The 18452-nt window shown below is 41.1% G+C and overlaps 2 protein-coding genes across 2 annotated transcripts; both read left to right on the top strand.

Annotated features, from left to right (window-relative positions):
* The first annotated feature begins 303 nt into the window (after nucleotides 1–303).
* wars1 (tryptophanyl-tRNA synthetase 1) lies at nucleotides 304–9892 on the top strand. Its single transcript, XM_079262160.1, has 11 exons — nucleotides 304–372; nucleotides 684–818; nucleotides 2397–2613; nucleotides 2682–2790; nucleotides 3413–3532; nucleotides 7115–7297; nucleotides 7827–7927; nucleotides 8079–8191; nucleotides 8280–8453; nucleotides 8550–8690; nucleotides 8761–9892. The coding sequence occupies exons 2-11, from the start codon at nucleotides 711–713 to the stop codon at nucleotides 8914–8916; spliced, it is 1422 nt and encodes a 473-aa protein (XP_079118286.1). The 5' UTR covers nucleotides 304–372; nucleotides 684–710; the 3' UTR covers nucleotides 8917–9892.
* Nucleotides 9893–12023: 2131 nt separating this feature from the next.
* Nucleotides 12024–18300, top strand: slc25a29l (solute carrier family 25 member 29-like). The gene is made up of 4 exons (XM_079261539.1): nucleotides 12024–12343; nucleotides 13794–13837; nucleotides 14903–14986; nucleotides 15761–18300. Exons 1-4 carry the CDS (start codon nucleotides 12310–12312, stop codon nucleotides 16523–16525), a joined length of 927 nt encoding a protein of 308 aa, XP_079117665.1. The 5' UTR covers nucleotides 12024–12309; the 3' UTR covers nucleotides 16526–18300.
* Nucleotides 18301–18452: the final 152 nt, after the last annotated feature.

Genomic DNA, 18452 nt, shown 5'->3' with positions numbered 1-18452 from the left:
ACTCTTCTTTCATTTTAAAATGTTTCTTTTTCACAACATCCGGTAGGAACAGATTCCCGTCACCCTCTTCCTGCGCATAATAGTTTAAAAGCGTTTACCGTCATTTGAAGTCATTTGTTTCATAGCAAACCAGAATCGTTTGTGTGTTTTAATTATGTGTATTAAATGTATTACATACATTTACATACATTTACAAATGTATTACATACATTTAATAACGTTGTCTTTTTTTCCCCTTTATTGATATAGTCACTGCGGAACTCTTGAACAAGCTCTTTTTTTGAGGGGGAAGGATTTGATTCAGACACCCCATCGTACAGGCTGATGCAAGTTGAATGAGAGCTGTAAGCTGTGCGTGGACGACATAACACGGTATGCAGACTATTCTGCATATTAAATCCTACATGAGAGTACCACTTTTATTGTAACTCCAGTAATTGCTCGGTCATTGAACATCGCAGCGTAGTAAATAGTTAATTCAATCAGCAACGATAAGCTAGCTGTACCAAGTAGCTGTGCTATGTTGACATATGGGTTTATTCTTGCCGTTGTAAAAAGAAATATATTGCAAGAAAAGAAAATGTATAGTTATTTTCCTCTACATTCTGTCTGTTGCTATTCTGAATATGTAACTTTAGTTTATATAATGTGTATTTGACCAGTGTTTGGTTTAATTTTGGCAGTACTTTTATCCGGACACTGTGAAGAGGATGTCAGATTGTCAAAGTGAAGGAACCAAGAGTCCAATGGAGTTGTACGATGAACTGAATGCGCAAGGAGACAAAGTCAAATTACTGAAAAAAGCTAAAGCAGAGAAAGTAAGTTACTTTGCTGGCTATATTGACATTTCTTCAACTATCCCACTGCTGAATGGGTGCATTAAATATTATTTTGAGATCTGAAAGCTGTGATTTAAAAAAAGTGTTAATATGATGTGTATCTCATACTGGAGAGGGGTTATTGATTTTCCTCTCTCCCATACTAAAAAACAAGACAAATGCATCTGTAAGGGGTGTGAGCTTTTTATCCGTCACATCGGCCCAGCACATCATGTTATGCTAAATCAAAATCGAAACAATCACAAGGTTTTTTTTTTGTCATGGAACTGTGTCCTGGCAAAACAAAAGTTCTTTTCCAGTTCAACCTGTCCAAGAGTAGACAAGCAACATTCACATAAATGCCCACAGGACCTTTTTATTTATTTATTTTTTGTGTCTTTTTCACAGATGAGGGGAAAGGTAACACGAGGAAAGGATGGGTGAGGGGGAGGGACGAGGCATGCATACTACACCTGAGCACATTGTAGGGATACAAAAAAAAAAAACACATCAGTCCAAAAAAAATCACATATTCAGACAGTTACAGCATGTGAGAAATGGGCATGGGAGGGGGTGGGGGCCCTCCAAGCACAACCAAGTATGGATGTCGCTGACTGGCGGATCCAGTTCAGCCCGCTGCTCCAGTTCCTGCCATCTCATGATGGAACAAGAAGGTGTGACTGACCATCAGTCTACAGAAAAATGTAACCTGATTAATCAGCTTTCTGGGTAGTCTGACCTGCCAGATGAAGATAAAAACATTTGTTCATGGTCCGCCTGTTACTTGTTTCACCAGCCTTTAAATATCTCTGTGGTTTCACCTGTGAGTCCAAACCGACGAATTGGGATCAGTTTCCACCAACCTGAGCTGACAGCTTCTCCAAGTTGTTATCCACCCTGGGGACGATTTGATCAATTACGCTGAGAGACCTGCTGACCACATCCACGGTTTGTTATTCGGAAGGCAAAGCAGAGAGAGGCTCAGATAGATAGACTTGCAAAAACAAGGAGACGGCAGGACAGAGTGGGAAGGGAAGGAGAGAAAAGGCATCCGTTCTCGTTGCAAGCAGAAGTGAAAAGATGATCGGGGAGCATTATTTTGCTTTGTTTTTCAATTCCCATGGCCGTCTGTAAAAAGTATTGTGTTTCACTCAGCTGTCTGCTTTAGAGGCAGAGGTGTTTACAAAGGTATCTGCTCTCCATATTTACTTTGTGTTTTTCTTCAGGACTATTTTATATAAACATACATGGGTCGCTGACGCGCTGTGAGGAGAGTTGCTAAACTTGACACGATTGACTGGATTAGAATAAGAAAGTCAACCTTTACTGTCTCTGCAAATATCCTCATTGATTTCTGCATTTTGTTTTCCTTTATTCTTTTATAAATGGTGCTGGAAAGATAAAAGTTTTTAAATATTTCATTATCATTCACTGTACTAAAGCAGAAATTATACGTAGATATATGAAAAATTACTAAACCAAGATCACATGACATGACTTTTTTGATTTTGGGAACCTATTACTTTCAATTAAAGTAGATTTTATTTATTATCTGACTTCAGTGTTTTGGTTTTACAGGCTGAAATTGATGCTGCTGTCCAGTTGCTGCTAAAGTTGAAAATGGACTACAAACAGATGACAGGTCAGGATTATAAAGCAGGAAGCCCGCCAACAGAAAACTTGGTCACCACGGACAACGGCCAAGCAGCAGATGGCGCTAGGGAAGAAGACACAGTTGACCCATGGAATGTCTCCACCACAAATGCCAAAGGAGTGGATTATGAAAAACTCATTGGTAAGATTGCTCTGGATGAAGGGAGTGATTTATACTGACTGACAAATAAACATTATGTCTCTCCTTAGTGAGGTTCGGCAGCAGTAAAATCGACAAGGAGCTGGTGGATAGAGTAGAAAAAGTCTCGGGACAGAAACCTCATCGCTTTCTACGAAGGGGAATCTTCTTCTCGCACAGGTTTTTGTTCTTTCTAATTTACCAACTTCTGAAAAATAAGTGTGTTATGAAAGTAGTGTTTAATACATCTGGAGATGTTAGATTTCCACTGCATGTGGCCCCTCTCAACTTTTTTTAATGTAAACAATAGGGCTGTGACGATATGCTTTTGTGCCTGTTCGATTTGATTCCGATTTTTTTTATGCTGATTCAGTTTAAATTGTGCAATTCTTTGATATTGCTGATTTTTGCAGATTAAAAACATAAAAAGTGTACAAAAATTTTTTTTTTGCTCATCATTTTTATTGATTTCAGTTAGGAAAAAAGCAATACAGTACCCACACCATCATTCTGCTGCTATCATGCTCAGAAAGACCAGTAAAAAGATCAAGAAAATCAAGAAAAATGTCAAAAAAATTTATAATGGATTATATTTATTTATTTGAAAAAAAAGAGATTTTTTTTTAACAAAAAAATAATTAATTTTAATATTGTAAAGCAAGAGAATCCCAATATTTGATTTTTCGATTTGATTTTCCCACCCCTGTTCTGTGAAATAACAGCAATTATATGTAGAGAATGCAAGTTCATGAACAGATGAGACATCTGTTAATGATTTACCTAATTTCACTGTGTCTTGCAGAGATATGCATCAGGTGCTGGATGTGTACGAGAAGGACAAGGCTTTCTACCTTTACACCGGCAGAGGTCCGTCCTCAGAAGCCATGCACGTTGGTCACCTCATCCCCTTCATCTTTACCAAGTGAGTTATCCCTCAGACCCATTTTTTAATCACAGGAACTCTTTTCATTTACTCAGGACTTGTAAAACCATTGACATAGTTCCACTGACATTGCCAGGGTAAAAAGCCTTCCCTCTGAGCTCTGAGTTGAAGAATAGGGCTTCTCAGATCCCTGGAATTCTTGCGGGCCAGGATTGTGTGCTGAAAAACTACAATTAATGGAACCATCCATCCATCCATCTTCTGCTGCTTATCCGGGGTCGGGTCGCGGGGGCAGCAGCCTAAGCAGGGAAGCCCAGACTTCCCTCTCCCCAGCCACATTTGCCAACTCTGCGGGGGGGATCCCGATGCGTTCCCAGGCTAGCTGAGAGATATAATCCCTCCAGCGTGTCCTGGGTCTTCCCCGGGGTCTCCTCCCAGAGGGACGTGCCTGGAACACCTCACCAGGGAGGCGTCCAGGAGGCATCCTGACCAGATGCCCGAGCCACCTCAACTGGTTCCTCTCGATGCGAAGGAGCAGCGGCTCTACTCTGAGCCCCTCCCGGATGACCGAGCTCCTCACCCTATCTCTAAGGGAGAGCCCGGCCACCCTGCGGAGGAAACTCATTTCAGCCGCCTGTATACGAGATCTTGTTCTTTCAGTCACGACCCACAGCTCATGACCATAGGTGAGGGTAGGAACGTAGATCGACTGGTAAATCGAGAGCTTCACCTTCTGGCTCAGCTCCTTCTTCACCACGACAGACCGGCGCAGAGTCCACATTACTGCAGACGCCACACCGATCCGTCTGTCGATCTCGCGCTCCATCCTTCCCTCACTCGTGAACAAGACCCCGAGATATTTAAACTCCTCCACTTGAGGCAGGACCTGACCCCCGACCCGGAGAGGGCAATCCACCCTATTCCGGCTGAGGACCATGGTCTCAGATTTGGAGGTGCTGATTCTCATCCCAGCCGCTTCACACTCGGCCGCGAATCGCTCAAGCGAGAGCTAGAGATCACGACCAGATGAAGCCAACAGGACCACGTCATCCGCAAAAAGCAGGGACCCAATCCTGAGGCCACCAAGTCGGATCCCCTCAACACCTCGGCTGCGCCTAGAAATTCTGTCCATATAAGTTATGAACAGAATTGGTGATAAACGGCAGCCTTGGCGGAGTCCAACCCTCACCGGAAACGAATCCCACTTACTACTGGCAATACGGACCAAGCTCTGACACCTGTCGTACAGGGACCGGACAGCTCGTACAAGGGGGTCCGGTACCCCATACTCCCAGAGTACCCCCCACAGGAGCCCCCGGGGGACACGGTCGAATGCCTTCTCCAGGTCCACAAAGCACATGTAGACTGGTTGGGCAAACTCCCATGCCCCCTCCAGGACCCCAGAGAGGGTATAGAGCTGGTCCACTGTTCCGCGACCAGGACGAAAACCACACTGCTCCTCCTCAATCCGGGATTCGACTGTCCGGCGGACCCTCCTCTCCAGGACCCCTGAATAGACCTTACCAGGGAGGCTGAGGAGTGTGATTCCCCTGTAATTGGAACACACCCTCCGGTCCCCCTTCTTAAAAAGGGGGACCACCACCCCAGTCTGCCAATCCAGCGGTACTGCCCCCGATGTCCACGCGATGCTGCAGAGGCGTGTCAGCCAGGACAGCCCCATAGCATCCAGAGCCTTAAGGAACTCCGGGCGGATCTCATCCACCCCTGGGGCCTTGCTGAAGGTGGGAGTTGAAGCTCGCTCTGACAGGGGACTCAGCCAGACGTTCCCAGCAGACCCTCACAACACGTTTGGGCCTGCCAGCTCTGACCGGCTTCCTCCCCCACCATCTGAGCCAACTCACCACCAGGTGGTGATCAGTTGGCATGTGGCCGCAGGTCCGACGATACGACTACAAAGTCGATCATTGAACTGCGGCCCAGGGAATCCTGATGCCAGGTGTACATATGGACACTCTTATGCTGGAACATGGTGTTCGTTATGGACAATCCATGACGAGCACAGAAGTCCAATAACAAAACACCATTTGGGTTCAGAGGAGGGGGACAATGCCTCCCAATCACTCCCCTCCAGGTCTCACTGTCATTGCCCACGTGAGCATTGAAGTCCCCCAGCAGAACAATGGAGTCCCCAGAAGGAGCACCCTCCAGCACTCCCTCCAAGGACCCTAGAAAGGGTGGGTACTCTGAACTGCTGTTCGGTGCATAAGCACAGACAACAGTCAGGACCCGTCCCCCCACCCGGAGGCGGAGGGAAACTACCCTTTCATCCACCGGGGTAAACCCCAACGTGCAGGCACCAAGCTGGGGGCTGATGAGAATGCCCACACCTGCTCGGCGCCTCTCACCATGAGCAACTCCAGAGTGGAAGAAGGTCCAGCCCCTCTCGAGGGTACTGGTTCCAGAGCCCAAACCATGCGTCGAGGTGAGTCCAACTATATCTAGCCGGAACCGCTCAACCTCGCGCACAAGCTCAGGCTCCTTCCCCACCAGAGAGGTGACGTTCCACGTCCCTAGAGCCAGCTTCTGCAGCCGGGGATCGGACCGCCAGGGTCCCCGCCCCTTGCTGCCGCCCAGCTCACATTGCACCCGACCCCTACGGCTCCTCCCGCAGATGGTGAGCCCACGGGGGGTGGGGCCCATGTAATCCTTTCGGGCTGAGCCCGACCGGGCCCCATGGGCGAAGGCCCGGCCACCAGACGCTCGCTCTCGTACCCCGCCTCCAGGCCTGGCTCCAGAAGGGGGTCCCGGTAACCCGCGTCCGGGCAAGGGAACATTCATGCCCAGGTTGGTCGTCATCATAGGGGTCTATGAGCCGTGCTTGGTCTGGTCCCTCCCCTAGACACCTGTTTGCCATGGGTGACCCTACCAGGGGCATAAAGCCCCCGACAACATAGCTGCTAGGATCTTCAGGACGCACAAACCCCTCCACCACGATAAGGTGACGGCTCAGGGAGAGGCAATTAATGGAACACAATTGGAATATTTGGTGCTTGTATGTTTCAGTCAGTTTGTGACTGCAGACTTGTTTATTTTAACCTTACAAACCTGTGTTTGGACTGTTAGAAAAATACAAGTGGATGGAAAACAAGTTTGCATATTTATGGAGGAAGACATTCAGTATACCTTTGACCCAGCAACTGGAAACGAGTGAATGGAAGAACAGCTGAGAAGCTGGGGGAGCTGAATGTAGGACACACAAAGAATCTAATCTGGGAAAAGTTAAAGAAACAAAAATGAGATTATCAGAAGCTGAAGGACCACAACAGTCAGAGTGGAACCAACCAACAAACCATATAAACATGATTAGAATAAAATTCCTGGAAATTCGAATGCAGTGGAAATGCAAATCATGTCGATTATCAGCAATTATTTTACTCTGGTAAATTAATTCTGGGTAATAAAAATTCTTGGAAATGTTGGTTGAAAAACCCCCAATGTCTGAATCCAGATCCATCCCACTGCAGATTCCAGTTTCTCAGCCTAATGTAAGCAAACACTTACTTTAACATGAGTTACATGAGCAAATGACCATCACATGCGGCATCTGTTCGTCTAATTCTGCTTTCATATTTACGACTAAATATCACTTCTTTGTTTCAGATGGCTTCAGGATGTCTTTGACATCCCTTTGGTGATCCAGATGACTGATGATGAGAAATACCTGTGGAAGGATCTGACACTTGAGGAATGCCACCACTACGCTGCTGAAAATGCCAAGGACATCATCGCCTGCGGCTTTGATGTTAACAAGACCTTCATCTTCTCTGACCTCGACTACATGGGGTAAAAAAAAGAAAATATGAAGCGAAAAACCTCACTGCTAGGAATGCCATATGAATTACAATTCTTTTCCAAGAAAATCTTCTTTGAATTAATATTGAGTGCAAGATTTATTTATTTATTCATATATTTATTTTTAAAGATGCATCTTAGCCCTCTACTTTTTTTTGAAGGATGTATGAATACTTTTAATTTATGATTCTGTGAATACTGTTCAAAGCTGTAAACTGCTGCAGAGGAAAAGGTAGAGGATGGGAAGAAGTGGGAATCAGTGATTATCTGTCCTAATTGCTGAAAATAAAGGGAGAAAAAAATAAAAGAAACACTGCATAATTACAGTTGGACCAGGATTTTCTTACAGACTTGTTAGGATCAGAAAAATCCTGTTTGTTTTTAAAGAACATTAAAAGTTTCCCAACAGTGACTAAAACACATTTTCTATTCAAGTCCAAATTTTCCCATTCATGTTCTTGCATGTGTTGTCAGTCTAAAGGTGATTATTATATGTGTTTATTTCTTCTGCCTTCCTCAGTTCATCCCCCGAATTCTACAGAAATGTGGTCAAGATCCAGAAGCATGTGACATTTAATCAGGTCAAAGGCATCTTTGGCTTCACAGACAGCGACTGCATTGGTAAGACAACATTAAAGTCTTAGAAAGCCTAACATCCTGAAAAGCAGTCTTTTGCACCATATCTCACTTCCGTTCAGTTCACTCTAAATCATTTCCTGACTCTGGAGCATCATAAATATTTAGTAAATGATTGGGTATCTCATCCATTCAGGTAAAATCAGCTTCCCAGCAATCCAGGCAGCCCCATCCTTTAGTAACTCTTTCCCACAGATCTTTGGAGGAAGAAAAGATGTTCCGTGTCTCATCCCTTGTGCCATAGACCAGGTTGGTAAAATGATATGTAGCGGTGTATTAAGATACTAGTCGTAATGCACAGTGATATGTGATCCTGTTGTTTTGTCACACAAACCAGGACCCCTACTTCAGGATGACACGAGACGTCGCTCCAAGGATCGGCTACCTCAAACCAGCCCTGCTGCACTCCACCTTCTTCCCTGCTTTGCAGGGGGCACAAACCAAGATGAGCGCGAGTGATCCCAACTCCTCCATCTTCCTTACTGACACACCCAAACAGATCAAGAACAAGGTGATTTCGTACTTCTTGTCTAAAGTTAAATCTTTTTTTTAAATTTTATTTTATCTTTTTTTATTGACTGATCTCATTTGGAATTGTTCCTCACAGGTCAACAAGTACGCTTTTTCAGGAGGAAAAGACACAGTGGAAGAGCACAGAAAGTATGGCGGTAACCCAGATGTAGACGTCTCGTTCATGTACTTGACCTTCTTCCTTGAGGATGATGAACAGTTGGAGAAAATCAGACAGGTGAGGGAGAAAACAGTCTGTATTTTCTTCCATTCATTTGAATTCCTGTTGATATCCTCGCTCTCTGCAGGACTACACAAGTGGAACCCTCCTAACTGGGGAACTTAAGAAGATTTTGATCGAGACCTTGCAGCCCATGATTTCCCAGCATCAAGAAAGACGCAAACAAGTCACCGATGAGATCGTGAAGCAGTTCATGACACCCAGGCCTTTAAATTTCAAGTAGTAGCTTATTTGAAGATGAAAGATTCAGGTTAATCATTCAACTTTTTCCATTTAAAATCTTGTTCATTCATGTTGGGAGGGGTCACTGGGCAATCAACTTTTTCACCAAGTGAAACTAAGCATAGTGTCACAACCTTCATGCAAATCATTGTGCCACATATTGATTCCACGGTGCATCAAATGTATGCATTTATCTTCATTAAGTCTTCATGACTGCAAGTCTTTTAGGGTTGTATCATTAAAGTGATGGACAGACATTGATTCTAAAACATGTTTAATGATCTGTATTAACTACAAAACTGCATGTCCACTGGACAAGTCTTACTTTACTGATGAACAACAACATTGTAAAGAAAAACTGTTCTTATGGGATTAACATATGCTTGTGTGTGGTGTTCAAATATATTTAATTGGGTTACATGGAGAATCACTTCAAGAAAGTAAAGAGTTTTTGCATTTACAAGGCTATGATCAGCTCAAAGGACAATAGAAATATTTATGGTTATCAAAAAGAAATTAAGAATTTCCTCCATTGGTGGACTGGAAGTTTGATTCAACTAACAGGACAAATAAAGAGTATTTAAACAAACAAAACAACTAAAATGTGGTTATTGGAAGAGTGAAAGTATTGTTATACAGTTCTGTTTGAAAGATCACAAAACTAATGGGATGACAATTTGGTTTTAATAGAAGTAATGTTGAGTACATCTCCATATGATTACATATCAGAAGAACTCAAAACAGTCTGAGCAAACCTGTATCAGTGAGAAAATCTTATATTTATTTAGGAAAGGTCAAGATCAAATGTGTTACATTTTTTATTTTATATTTGTACCCTATTTGAAATGTTAGGCTTAAATTTTATTTTCACCTAAATACATTCATCTGCAGATATTTTGAGAGCCACCTTGTACAAGCACTACTTAGAATAGTCGCTGCATCACAAGAAACTATTTTTTTTTTAGTATGACGCTATTAAAGACAAAAGTGTAAATAATTTAATTGATCAGCCAGTTGCTCAATTGTTGGGCATGCTGACTCACTATCACACTCTATAGTATACAAACAAAGTGTCTGCTTCTGACATTGGTTTTAGTTATACAAGGGGTTTATTGTCTCAGATATTAGCATGTACCAACATTAACCCGGTTATGTATCCCTTTATGTGATGTCCATAAAAAATTGATTTCCTTTGAATATACTGTCCCTAAAGTTCCAAGATTAAAACTATTACGATGCATGCAAATTTCCATCAAGTATCGGAGTAGTAACTGTATGTTATTACACTGTAATAACATTAAATCAAATTAAAAAATACTTTATTAATCCTCTCAGAGAAATTCTCATTAATCTATGACTGTCTCCAACAGGTCATTTAAAAATTCCTGCTTCCTTGAAATTGTACATTTCTAACATTTGCCATGAAAACAGAAAAAATAGTGCTCTGCAGATTCAAAGCACCGCAGTACTGATGGCGGATTTTGCTCCTGATGTGTTGTAGCACTTTAAATACACACACACACACACACACAAAAAAAAACCAACTGTATGGACTTATCTGGGAAAAAAAAACATGTGTAATACAGAGGCGGGACTTTAATGTTGATATAGTGGTGACTTCTAATGCAAAAAATGAAACAAAATGTCTGAATATCAATTAATGTGATCACATTTAAGTAATTATAGTAACAGGCAAAGTGAGTAAAAATGCACACAAACAGCACCTCCTCTGCTTTGTCCAGAATGACAGTTGTATTTTGACTGTCAAAATATCTGTGCTGCAATTTACACACATTGAAGGACATCTCTAAAAGGCCCAAACACTGCAGAGAAGCTAAAGGACACCACTGGCTGTCTGCCCTTGATGAAATCTCACACCAAGAGAAGACATGCTTCTGCATGGTACACATAGACCCGCAAGTAAGCAGAGTTGTGTATTCCATTTTTGTGTACACAGGTGTAGTAAAAGAACAGGTGTTATGCTTACATCATAAGTGATAGTGAGACACACTCTCCCTTAACTGTGCATGATAACTGAACACAATGCCAAATTCCTCTGAACACGTGATATCAAGCAGCTTTTACATTTGTCAGCTTTTTGCACTGCAACTTTTGTAACAAAGAAAAATTATTTTAAATTTGTCTTGTTCCACCAAATCTGTCTTTTGCTTTCATATTTGTAATTAAATCAGTTTAAATGGCTGTAAAAGTCTGATGGTATCAACCTGCAAAAAGATTAAAAATCTGTTGCTTATATTTCAGTCTACATCTATAGATGCAACCAATCTGGGATGTTAAGAAACAATAACTAAAATAAAGACTTCATTTTTTATTATGTTGTTTTTTTTATATATTGTATTTAAAATGTAAATTATATTAGAAGAAATATGTTTGAGGACAGTAGGTAATCAACTCAAGTACTGTTTAGCAAAATGGAAATAGATCCACAGTGAAAATCTCAATATAGCCATTAGCAGACTCAGTGGGACAGTAAAGCTGTTTAAGTCTTTCATGGAAAGCAATGCAAACAAAAGAAAAATCTGGCTTAATTCTTTTGAAAGAATCAGGTGATTTTATTTCAAATATAAACTTTTCAAATAAAAAAAATAGTTCATTAAAATTCAAGGAGTTTTCCAGGATGTCTTGCGCCTGTATAATATCAGCTTTAAAGAGCCCAAAATAGTTTGACCTGACATTTGTTTGATTTGGCTCCATTTTTCTTATTAGGACCTTGAATTATTCTGATAATGCATCGCCCTTCACGTTATATCCAGTTAAATATTTTAAACAGGCCGCCAGGACTGCATTGTATGAGGTAGCTACTGGTCTGCGATGCTGCCCATTCAGTGTGTGGGTCACCTAGTTTAAGTCACCTGGGTTTATACTCATACATGCTGATAACACTGTTGATTTTGACGGAGAAGGATCCGTGGCGACTATTATAACCCTGTTTTAAGCCTCAGCAGCCAATGGGTGTGAGGGGCGGACAGAAGCCGCTAGGGGAGTTGTCTGCTTACGAATAATCCGATTGGACCGCTTTAAAAAGGACAAACATGCTTCTTCTTAAATGTTGCTAACCTCCGCCTTCCGCGGCACAGAAATAGAAAGGATAGCCAGCCAGGAAGAGCGCCTCTGTAATCAAAGTGAGGGCACAAATTAAGTCGGCTTACTCAGTTGAATGAGCGCCTTCCATTATCTGGAGTGGCTCTTTATCCTCCATTTACGCATCTTCAGCTACGTTAGGGAGAGTAATATTTAACTAGCCTGGCTGAACACCAAGCCAGGTGAATATAACAAGATTCCGAAACAGTACTCACTCTAGTTCTGCCTAAAGTTTTAGTTAGCCTGCAATTAAGTAAAGTTGACACCCTCTAACTGTGAGGTTTTTGAGGGAATGGCATTGGACTTCGCTGCTGGGTGTGTGGGAGGTAAGTGATGCGAGCTAGCAACAAGTTGCGGATTAGCATCCCCTGCTAGCATTAGCGGTGTCGAGGTTTTTCCGCCTTTGTGACACACGGTGCAGCTCTGTAGCTGTGGTGCTGTTTTACTGCCTGCAAAAACGCCAGTGGTATCCACAAACCTGTACTAGGACGAACTGAAAAACGTCAAAGTTAAAACTTTTTAATCAGCACGTAGCTCCTTAGGTTATGCCCAGTCCTGGGTGTAATATTCAACACAGGAAGTAGTGTTTGTTCGTTTTGCGTTATTAAGGATGAAATATCTGCTTTCCATAAACAAGTTTAAGTCCTATCCAGAAAAAATATCATGTGAAGAAAACATTATCACTTTTGGTTTACGTTTTGAGCATTTACATCCTATGTTCCCCTCTGCCTTGTGGTCAGTATCAGTCATTCCACAATGGGGAGTTTCCCGGAAGAAAAATGTCACTTTCGTAATGTTCAAAATTTTCTTTATTTATTTTTCATCATCTGACTAGGTCCAGTTTACATGCTTTTAACAGTCCCTCTCCTCTAAACCCTTGGGAAATCTTTAAAACTGTTAAGCTCTTTGTCAAGACCTGGTTGTCCAGAATTTTAAGACATCAACAATCTAACACTCGTCCAAGACTTTTTCCATTTTACTTTATTTGGTGAATTTGATCTCAAGTGTTTTTTTCTAACCTATCCCCACTACATTATTAACACATAGAACCAGAGCCTAATTAGTGCTCATCTTGCTGTGTTATGTTACTCATCCCTATGTCTGTTTTAATCACAATTTAGTCATTCTAGGGATTTGCTGGTTAATCAGCTGACACCAGCAGATTTATGTTTGCATAGGTTGCTGACGTATGAGGAGGCACAGCTTTACTTTTCCCACAAACTTACAGCGCAACTTCTATCAAACAAATCTCTATTAATCCTATCTTATGGTGCTGCGCCATAGAGCCTTTTTGCATTTGATTTAATGCTAAAATTAGTCATGAATACATTTATATTTGGCTATTAAGTCAGATGTAACACTGTCAAACTAGTTTTCAAATCATTGACATGAGTCAAGGTCGGGGTACTGTTAAGCTTTCGTCACTCGGTCCAGTGCAGTGACCAGCTGATGGTTTTACTCAATCGCACAATGGGTGGGTATTTGCTTTTGCAACGTGAACAATGTGATCATAAGTCACTGGCTTTACTCAAATCCATGTTTTTACAGTCACTGGGTGGTGGATGAGCTATTAATGAACTTTATTGTATCCTTACATACTTCATAGAGCTGTTTTTTTGTGACAAAGAAAATGACAGATTTATTAAAGTTGATATGTAAGATGTGAGTTAACAAAGGAATCTGTGGTCAGTGTTGGCATTTCTAAAGTGTGACTCACTGGTGAGTGAGTTATCCTACACTTACATTCATAGTTTAAAACTCTTGTTTCCTCTCTAGGTGCTGCTGGTGTTTTGGTTGGACATCCATTTGACACTGTTAAGGTGGGTGTCTGCGCCATCCTCTGCCATTTACTCTTGTTAGTGGAATGACAGGATTCAGAGCGTTGAAGTTAAAAGTATTACGCCTAACAAGTTTCAGTGGAACATTTGAAGACTTTAGGAGCATTGCAAATGTTTTTATTTAACGCTGTTGATGAATAGACTGTTGTTTATGTTTTGTTTGTGCAAATGGGGACGTTGATAGATCACTTCGTAATAATTTCATCCTTTCTTGTACTCATCAGTTTTATCCAACCACAAAGTCTCAAACCAGCATATGCAAGTAGAGTTAAAGCAACAAAAAAAAAATCTCACCAATATTTTTGACTCTTCTTTCAAATTATGTAAGGTTTAAACGTTGTAGGATTTCTGTAAATGAATCTTCATATTTAAATCTTTAGCTCGAAGTCAGTAACTTATAAAACCAACTAAATGTTGCTTACAGCCTGTTAAACATCATCCTTCTTCAGAAGTATAAAACATGTAAATGAAGCTGAAGATTTAAGCATATAATTGTATAATTCGTAGCATCCACTGAAGAGGCACACGCAGATGGTGATTGGTTTGGTTGTAGTTCTTTTACACCTTGCTTTCAATGTCATTTTTCCCTGAGCCGCTGTTTGCTTGGGGCTGGGGGCGGCTGTCTTTAACAGCAACAGTGTCACTGTGTTGTAGATGGGAGAGAGGAATAAACAGCCTCTCCACGGAAATGTGACCTAGTAAGTATGGTCAAGGTCTCTCTTTTTTTTTTTTTTTTCCCCTTCCTCTTTTTTTCTATCACCCACTGTCCTCTCTTAAGATATAGAAATATAAACTACAAACACTTTTTTTTTTTTTTTTTTTTTAAATCAACCTCAGGCTCGGTTAATTTATTTGTCCCACATGTTGCATCCTGTAAGTTTTTGTTTGTTTATTCTATTTAACCCTGAAAGGCGCCATTATATACATAAAAAAGAAAAAGTCAGCATATTTCCCCATAATGCTGTATTACAGTATTGGTTTTTAGTCAGAGTGATTCTTTACATTGCAAGTCCTTCAGGTGACTAACATTCACGCTTTCATCTGTAGGTGCGACTTCAAGTTCAAAATGTGGACAAACCTTTGTACCGTGGGACATTTCACTGTTTCCAGTCAATCATCAGGCAGGAGTCGGTAAGCTTTCCAGTTTGTTAGTCATGCTGTGAATGAAGTTTGCAGCATTTACAATGCTCATTTCTTTTATTTGTTTTTTCCACTATGTGTATGTGCAGCCTCTGCATTAATTAGTGTCCGGTTACAGTCTGATCTGAGTACAGGCATCAGCCAGCGTGTGCCCAACGTGGGGTGACTGGCAGAGGGACTGTGTTTGTTAGCCAGGGTCAGTGAGGACCTCATTCCTGGGTTTCTAAATAAAGCTTTGGACATCTTGCCACCTGAGCTAAGTGGAGTATACTTGGAATCATGGCTGTTACACGTGGTTCATTTAGAGTTTGTGCCCTCCGTCGTAGTATTAAAACATTCAGAGGTTTGGCTGATTTATTTGCAGATTTAACTCAGATAAGCACGTCAAATGTAAATAAACTATACAGTTATTTAATGCAAGAACAGATGACTGATAGGTACTCACAATAGCATTATGGTCGTGCAAATTTTTTCCCCACATTTCTGTGGTTGCTTGGTGGTAAGATACCAGTAAAGCCTCTTTATTTTTTTAGTGTCAGACTTTGCGAGATGTTTCCTTTGGGGTGACTGAAACAAGCATACGGCATTATAGTGTTCAGACATGTAATCAGTCATTTATAATAAAGTGTTATAACTTGGCACAAGTTGATTATCTGGCTGAATGTGAAGCTTACAGGTGACCAAATGAAGAACTTTACTCTTTCTGATGTGGTGCTTTCAGCACTTAACTGATTAATTATTCCAGAAATGTCTCCTTGTCTGTAGATGCTTGGGCTATACAAAGGCATCGGCTCTCCAATGATGGGACTGACGTTCATCAATGCCATAGTTTTTGGTGTCCAGGGCAACACCATGCGACTACTTGGCCATGACACACCTCTCAATCAGTTTTTGGCTGGAGCCTCTGCCGGAGCCATCCAGTGCGTCATTTGCTGCCCGATGGAGCTGGCCAAAACTCGCATGCAGATGCAGGGGACTGGAGAGAAGAAGTCTAAAAGGAAGATGTACAAGAACTCTCTGGACTGTCTGGTGAGAATCTACAAGAAGGAAGGATTCAGAGGAATCAATCGTGGCATGGTGACCACCCTGGTACGTGAGACGCCGGGATTTGGTGTGTATTTCCTCGCATACGACGTACTGACGCGTTATTTGGGCTGTGAGCCCGAAGACCCGTACATGATCCCAAAGCTGCTGTTTGCTGGTGGAATGTCTGGCATTGCATCCTGGATCTCCACCTACCCCGTGGATGTGATCAAGTCCCGTCTGCAGGCGGACGGAGTCGGGGGCGTGAACAAGTATAGCAGCATTATGGACTGTGTCAGACAGAGTTTACAGAAGGAAGGGTGGAGAGTTTTTACCCGTGGACTCACGTCCACTTTGCTCCGTGCATTTCCAGTGAATGCCACGACTTTTGCTACCGTGACTTTGTTTTTAATGTACATGCGAGAGGGAGAAGAGTGTAGCATTCAGGAGCCGCAGTCTGTTCAGCTGCAGCCTTTGCAGCAGCAGCCACAGGCAACCAGCATGTAGCCTAAATTCACATGGCGTGGAGAAGATATTTGATGCAGGTCTACGATCTGTTAGCCGGGGTCCATAATGACACAGGAGAACTGATTGTAGGGAAGAATCTGTCCATGGAGCCTCAGCTTACCAGCCACACATGATGTTTAAAGAATATATATTTTAAGATAAAAGCTGCACATGTAAATATGGTTTCTTCACCATGCATGCTTTTGTACATATATTAAGTTTTTGAGTAATTTGGAAAAGTTGAATGGTTACAAGTATTACTTTAGAAGTTACAGCTGTCCCTAAAATGTAGAGGGGAAAAAAAACAAAACAGTTTTGATGCTGTTCAGGTCACAAAGTATTCTGCGTAAAGTGTCCAGTATATGCCTCAATTTTTCATTTATGGTTATTGATTACCAAAAGCACAAAGTTGGATTACAATCTGGATCTACTCGGTTCCAATCTGCAATCAGTGAAATTAAAGCTTTAAATTGTGATTTAAACAAATTAGGTTGTAGAGCAACCCTGTAATCCAATATTTAAACACAGCATTTTAAAAACTTTTGATAATACTATTTTTGAATATAACAAAGTGCAAATCACATCTTTATAATCATATTTTGTTTTGTTAACCACTTCAACTTTTCTATGAAAAGTTAGAGGAAATGATCCAAGTTGTGACTGCTGTCAAGTTTAAAGTCAAACATGGGGTTACAGGGTAGCCTCTTGTTCTAATATAATGTAGATAATGTTACAATTCAAGTGTTGCTGTATCACATAAACATAACTTGGATTAGAAATTCAAATATTCTTTAAAACACACATATAATCATTGGACATCCTCTGAAGTGTCATTTGCTGCTGTGTCATCTTTTGGCTGTTGTGTAAAAATAAAGCACCTTATGCATATGGTTAAAAACAAAATGGCAAATAAATTCTTCCCCTTAATGCTCTACAGATTTGATGGCATTTTCTTCCAGGGCTAAATTTAGTTTAAATTTGTGTTTTTGTTTGGTTTTTAATGGGATTTTAAAAATTCATGTTCTGAACATGCTCCCCGTCATCAGATATGGTGCACAATGTCCACAAGAGGGTGCCATCAGACCAGTCCAGTGTAGTGGTTTGTGCCACCTACAGTCAGAGAAAGCAAGTCATTTTATAGCTGCAGATTTTACAGCCATTTTGCAGCTTCTGATGTTTTGCATTGTTTGGGTCTTTTTAACCGAAGACAGAACGGTGTTACACTTGTGCTTTCTTTCTTCTCCTTTGCAATTTTAAATCTACCAAATGCACAAATTGTTTAAGTGATTGAGAAATACGTGAAAAAAAGATGGCATTTCTAACACATACACATTTGTTACACATTACGAATGCAAATATTTCAAATGCAGAAGCTACTACTTTCCCTGTGTATGTAAACAGTGTACAACTTCTTTGCTACTCTTGCAAGTAAAGGTGACCTGAAACTGCACAAGGTTGTCCAAAGACATAATGTATATACTGTGAATGTCTTTTTTCTTTTTGTTTTTTTTTTGTCATCTTTCATAATGAATCTCTCTAGGCTTTATATTAAACTCCAACCCAGTATTTTTTTTTTTTTTTTTTTTAATTGTCTGGGTTTGTCTTTACTTTTGGATCATAGATGACTGATATCTCTGTAAAAGGGGGGGGCTGCTTTAAATATCTAATGCTGCTTTTGTGTTCTGTGTTTGTGTATGATACTTTTTACCGAAGTAGGACATACCCATGTAGATCTACAAAACATTTGTTTGAAATAAATGCTACTTTTTTCAGGACAGTTCTTTGGTGCAGTTATTAAGAAATGTGCTTTTGAATGGAAAGAAAGTGAGTTCATGTCAAACTTGCACACAGGATAATAAAAGGGCATGATGTTCAAGTGAATAAAATGACGTGACACTTCCTACCTACAAAAGAAAAGGTTGACCTC

This window comes from Telmatherina bonti (assembly GCF_933228915.1).
Source record: "Telmatherina bonti genome assembly, chromosome: 22".
In the NCBI taxonomy this organism is placed as follows: Eukaryota; Metazoa; Chordata; class Actinopteri; order Atheriniformes; family Telmatherinidae; genus Telmatherina; species Telmatherina bonti.
This window is presented reverse-complemented; position numbering and strand designations above follow the sequence as displayed.

Coding starts and splice junctions, on each gene's coding strand:
- wars1 (XM_079262160.1), top strand. CDS start 711: ATGTCAGATTGTCAAAGTGAAGGAACCAAGAGTCCAATGGAGTTGTAC. Junction 7,928..8,078: donor CACAGACAGCGACTGCATTG/GTAAGACAACAT, acceptor TCATCCATTCAG/GTAAAATCAGCTTCCCAGCA. Junction 8,192..8,279: donor TCCCTTGTGCCATAGACCAG/GTTGGTAAAATG, acceptor CACACAAACCAG/GACCCCTACTTCAGGATGAC.
- slc25a29l (XM_079261539.1), top strand. CDS start 12,310: ATGGCATTGGACTTCGCTGCTGGGTGTGTGGGAG. Junction 13,838..14,902: donor ATCCATTTGACACTGTTAAG/GTGGGTGTCTGC, acceptor TTTCATCTGTAG/GTGCGACTTCAAGTTCAAAA. Junction 14,987..15,760: donor CAATCATCAGGCAGGAGTCG/GTAAGCTTTCCA, acceptor CCTTGTCTGTAG/ATGCTTGGGCTATACAAAGG.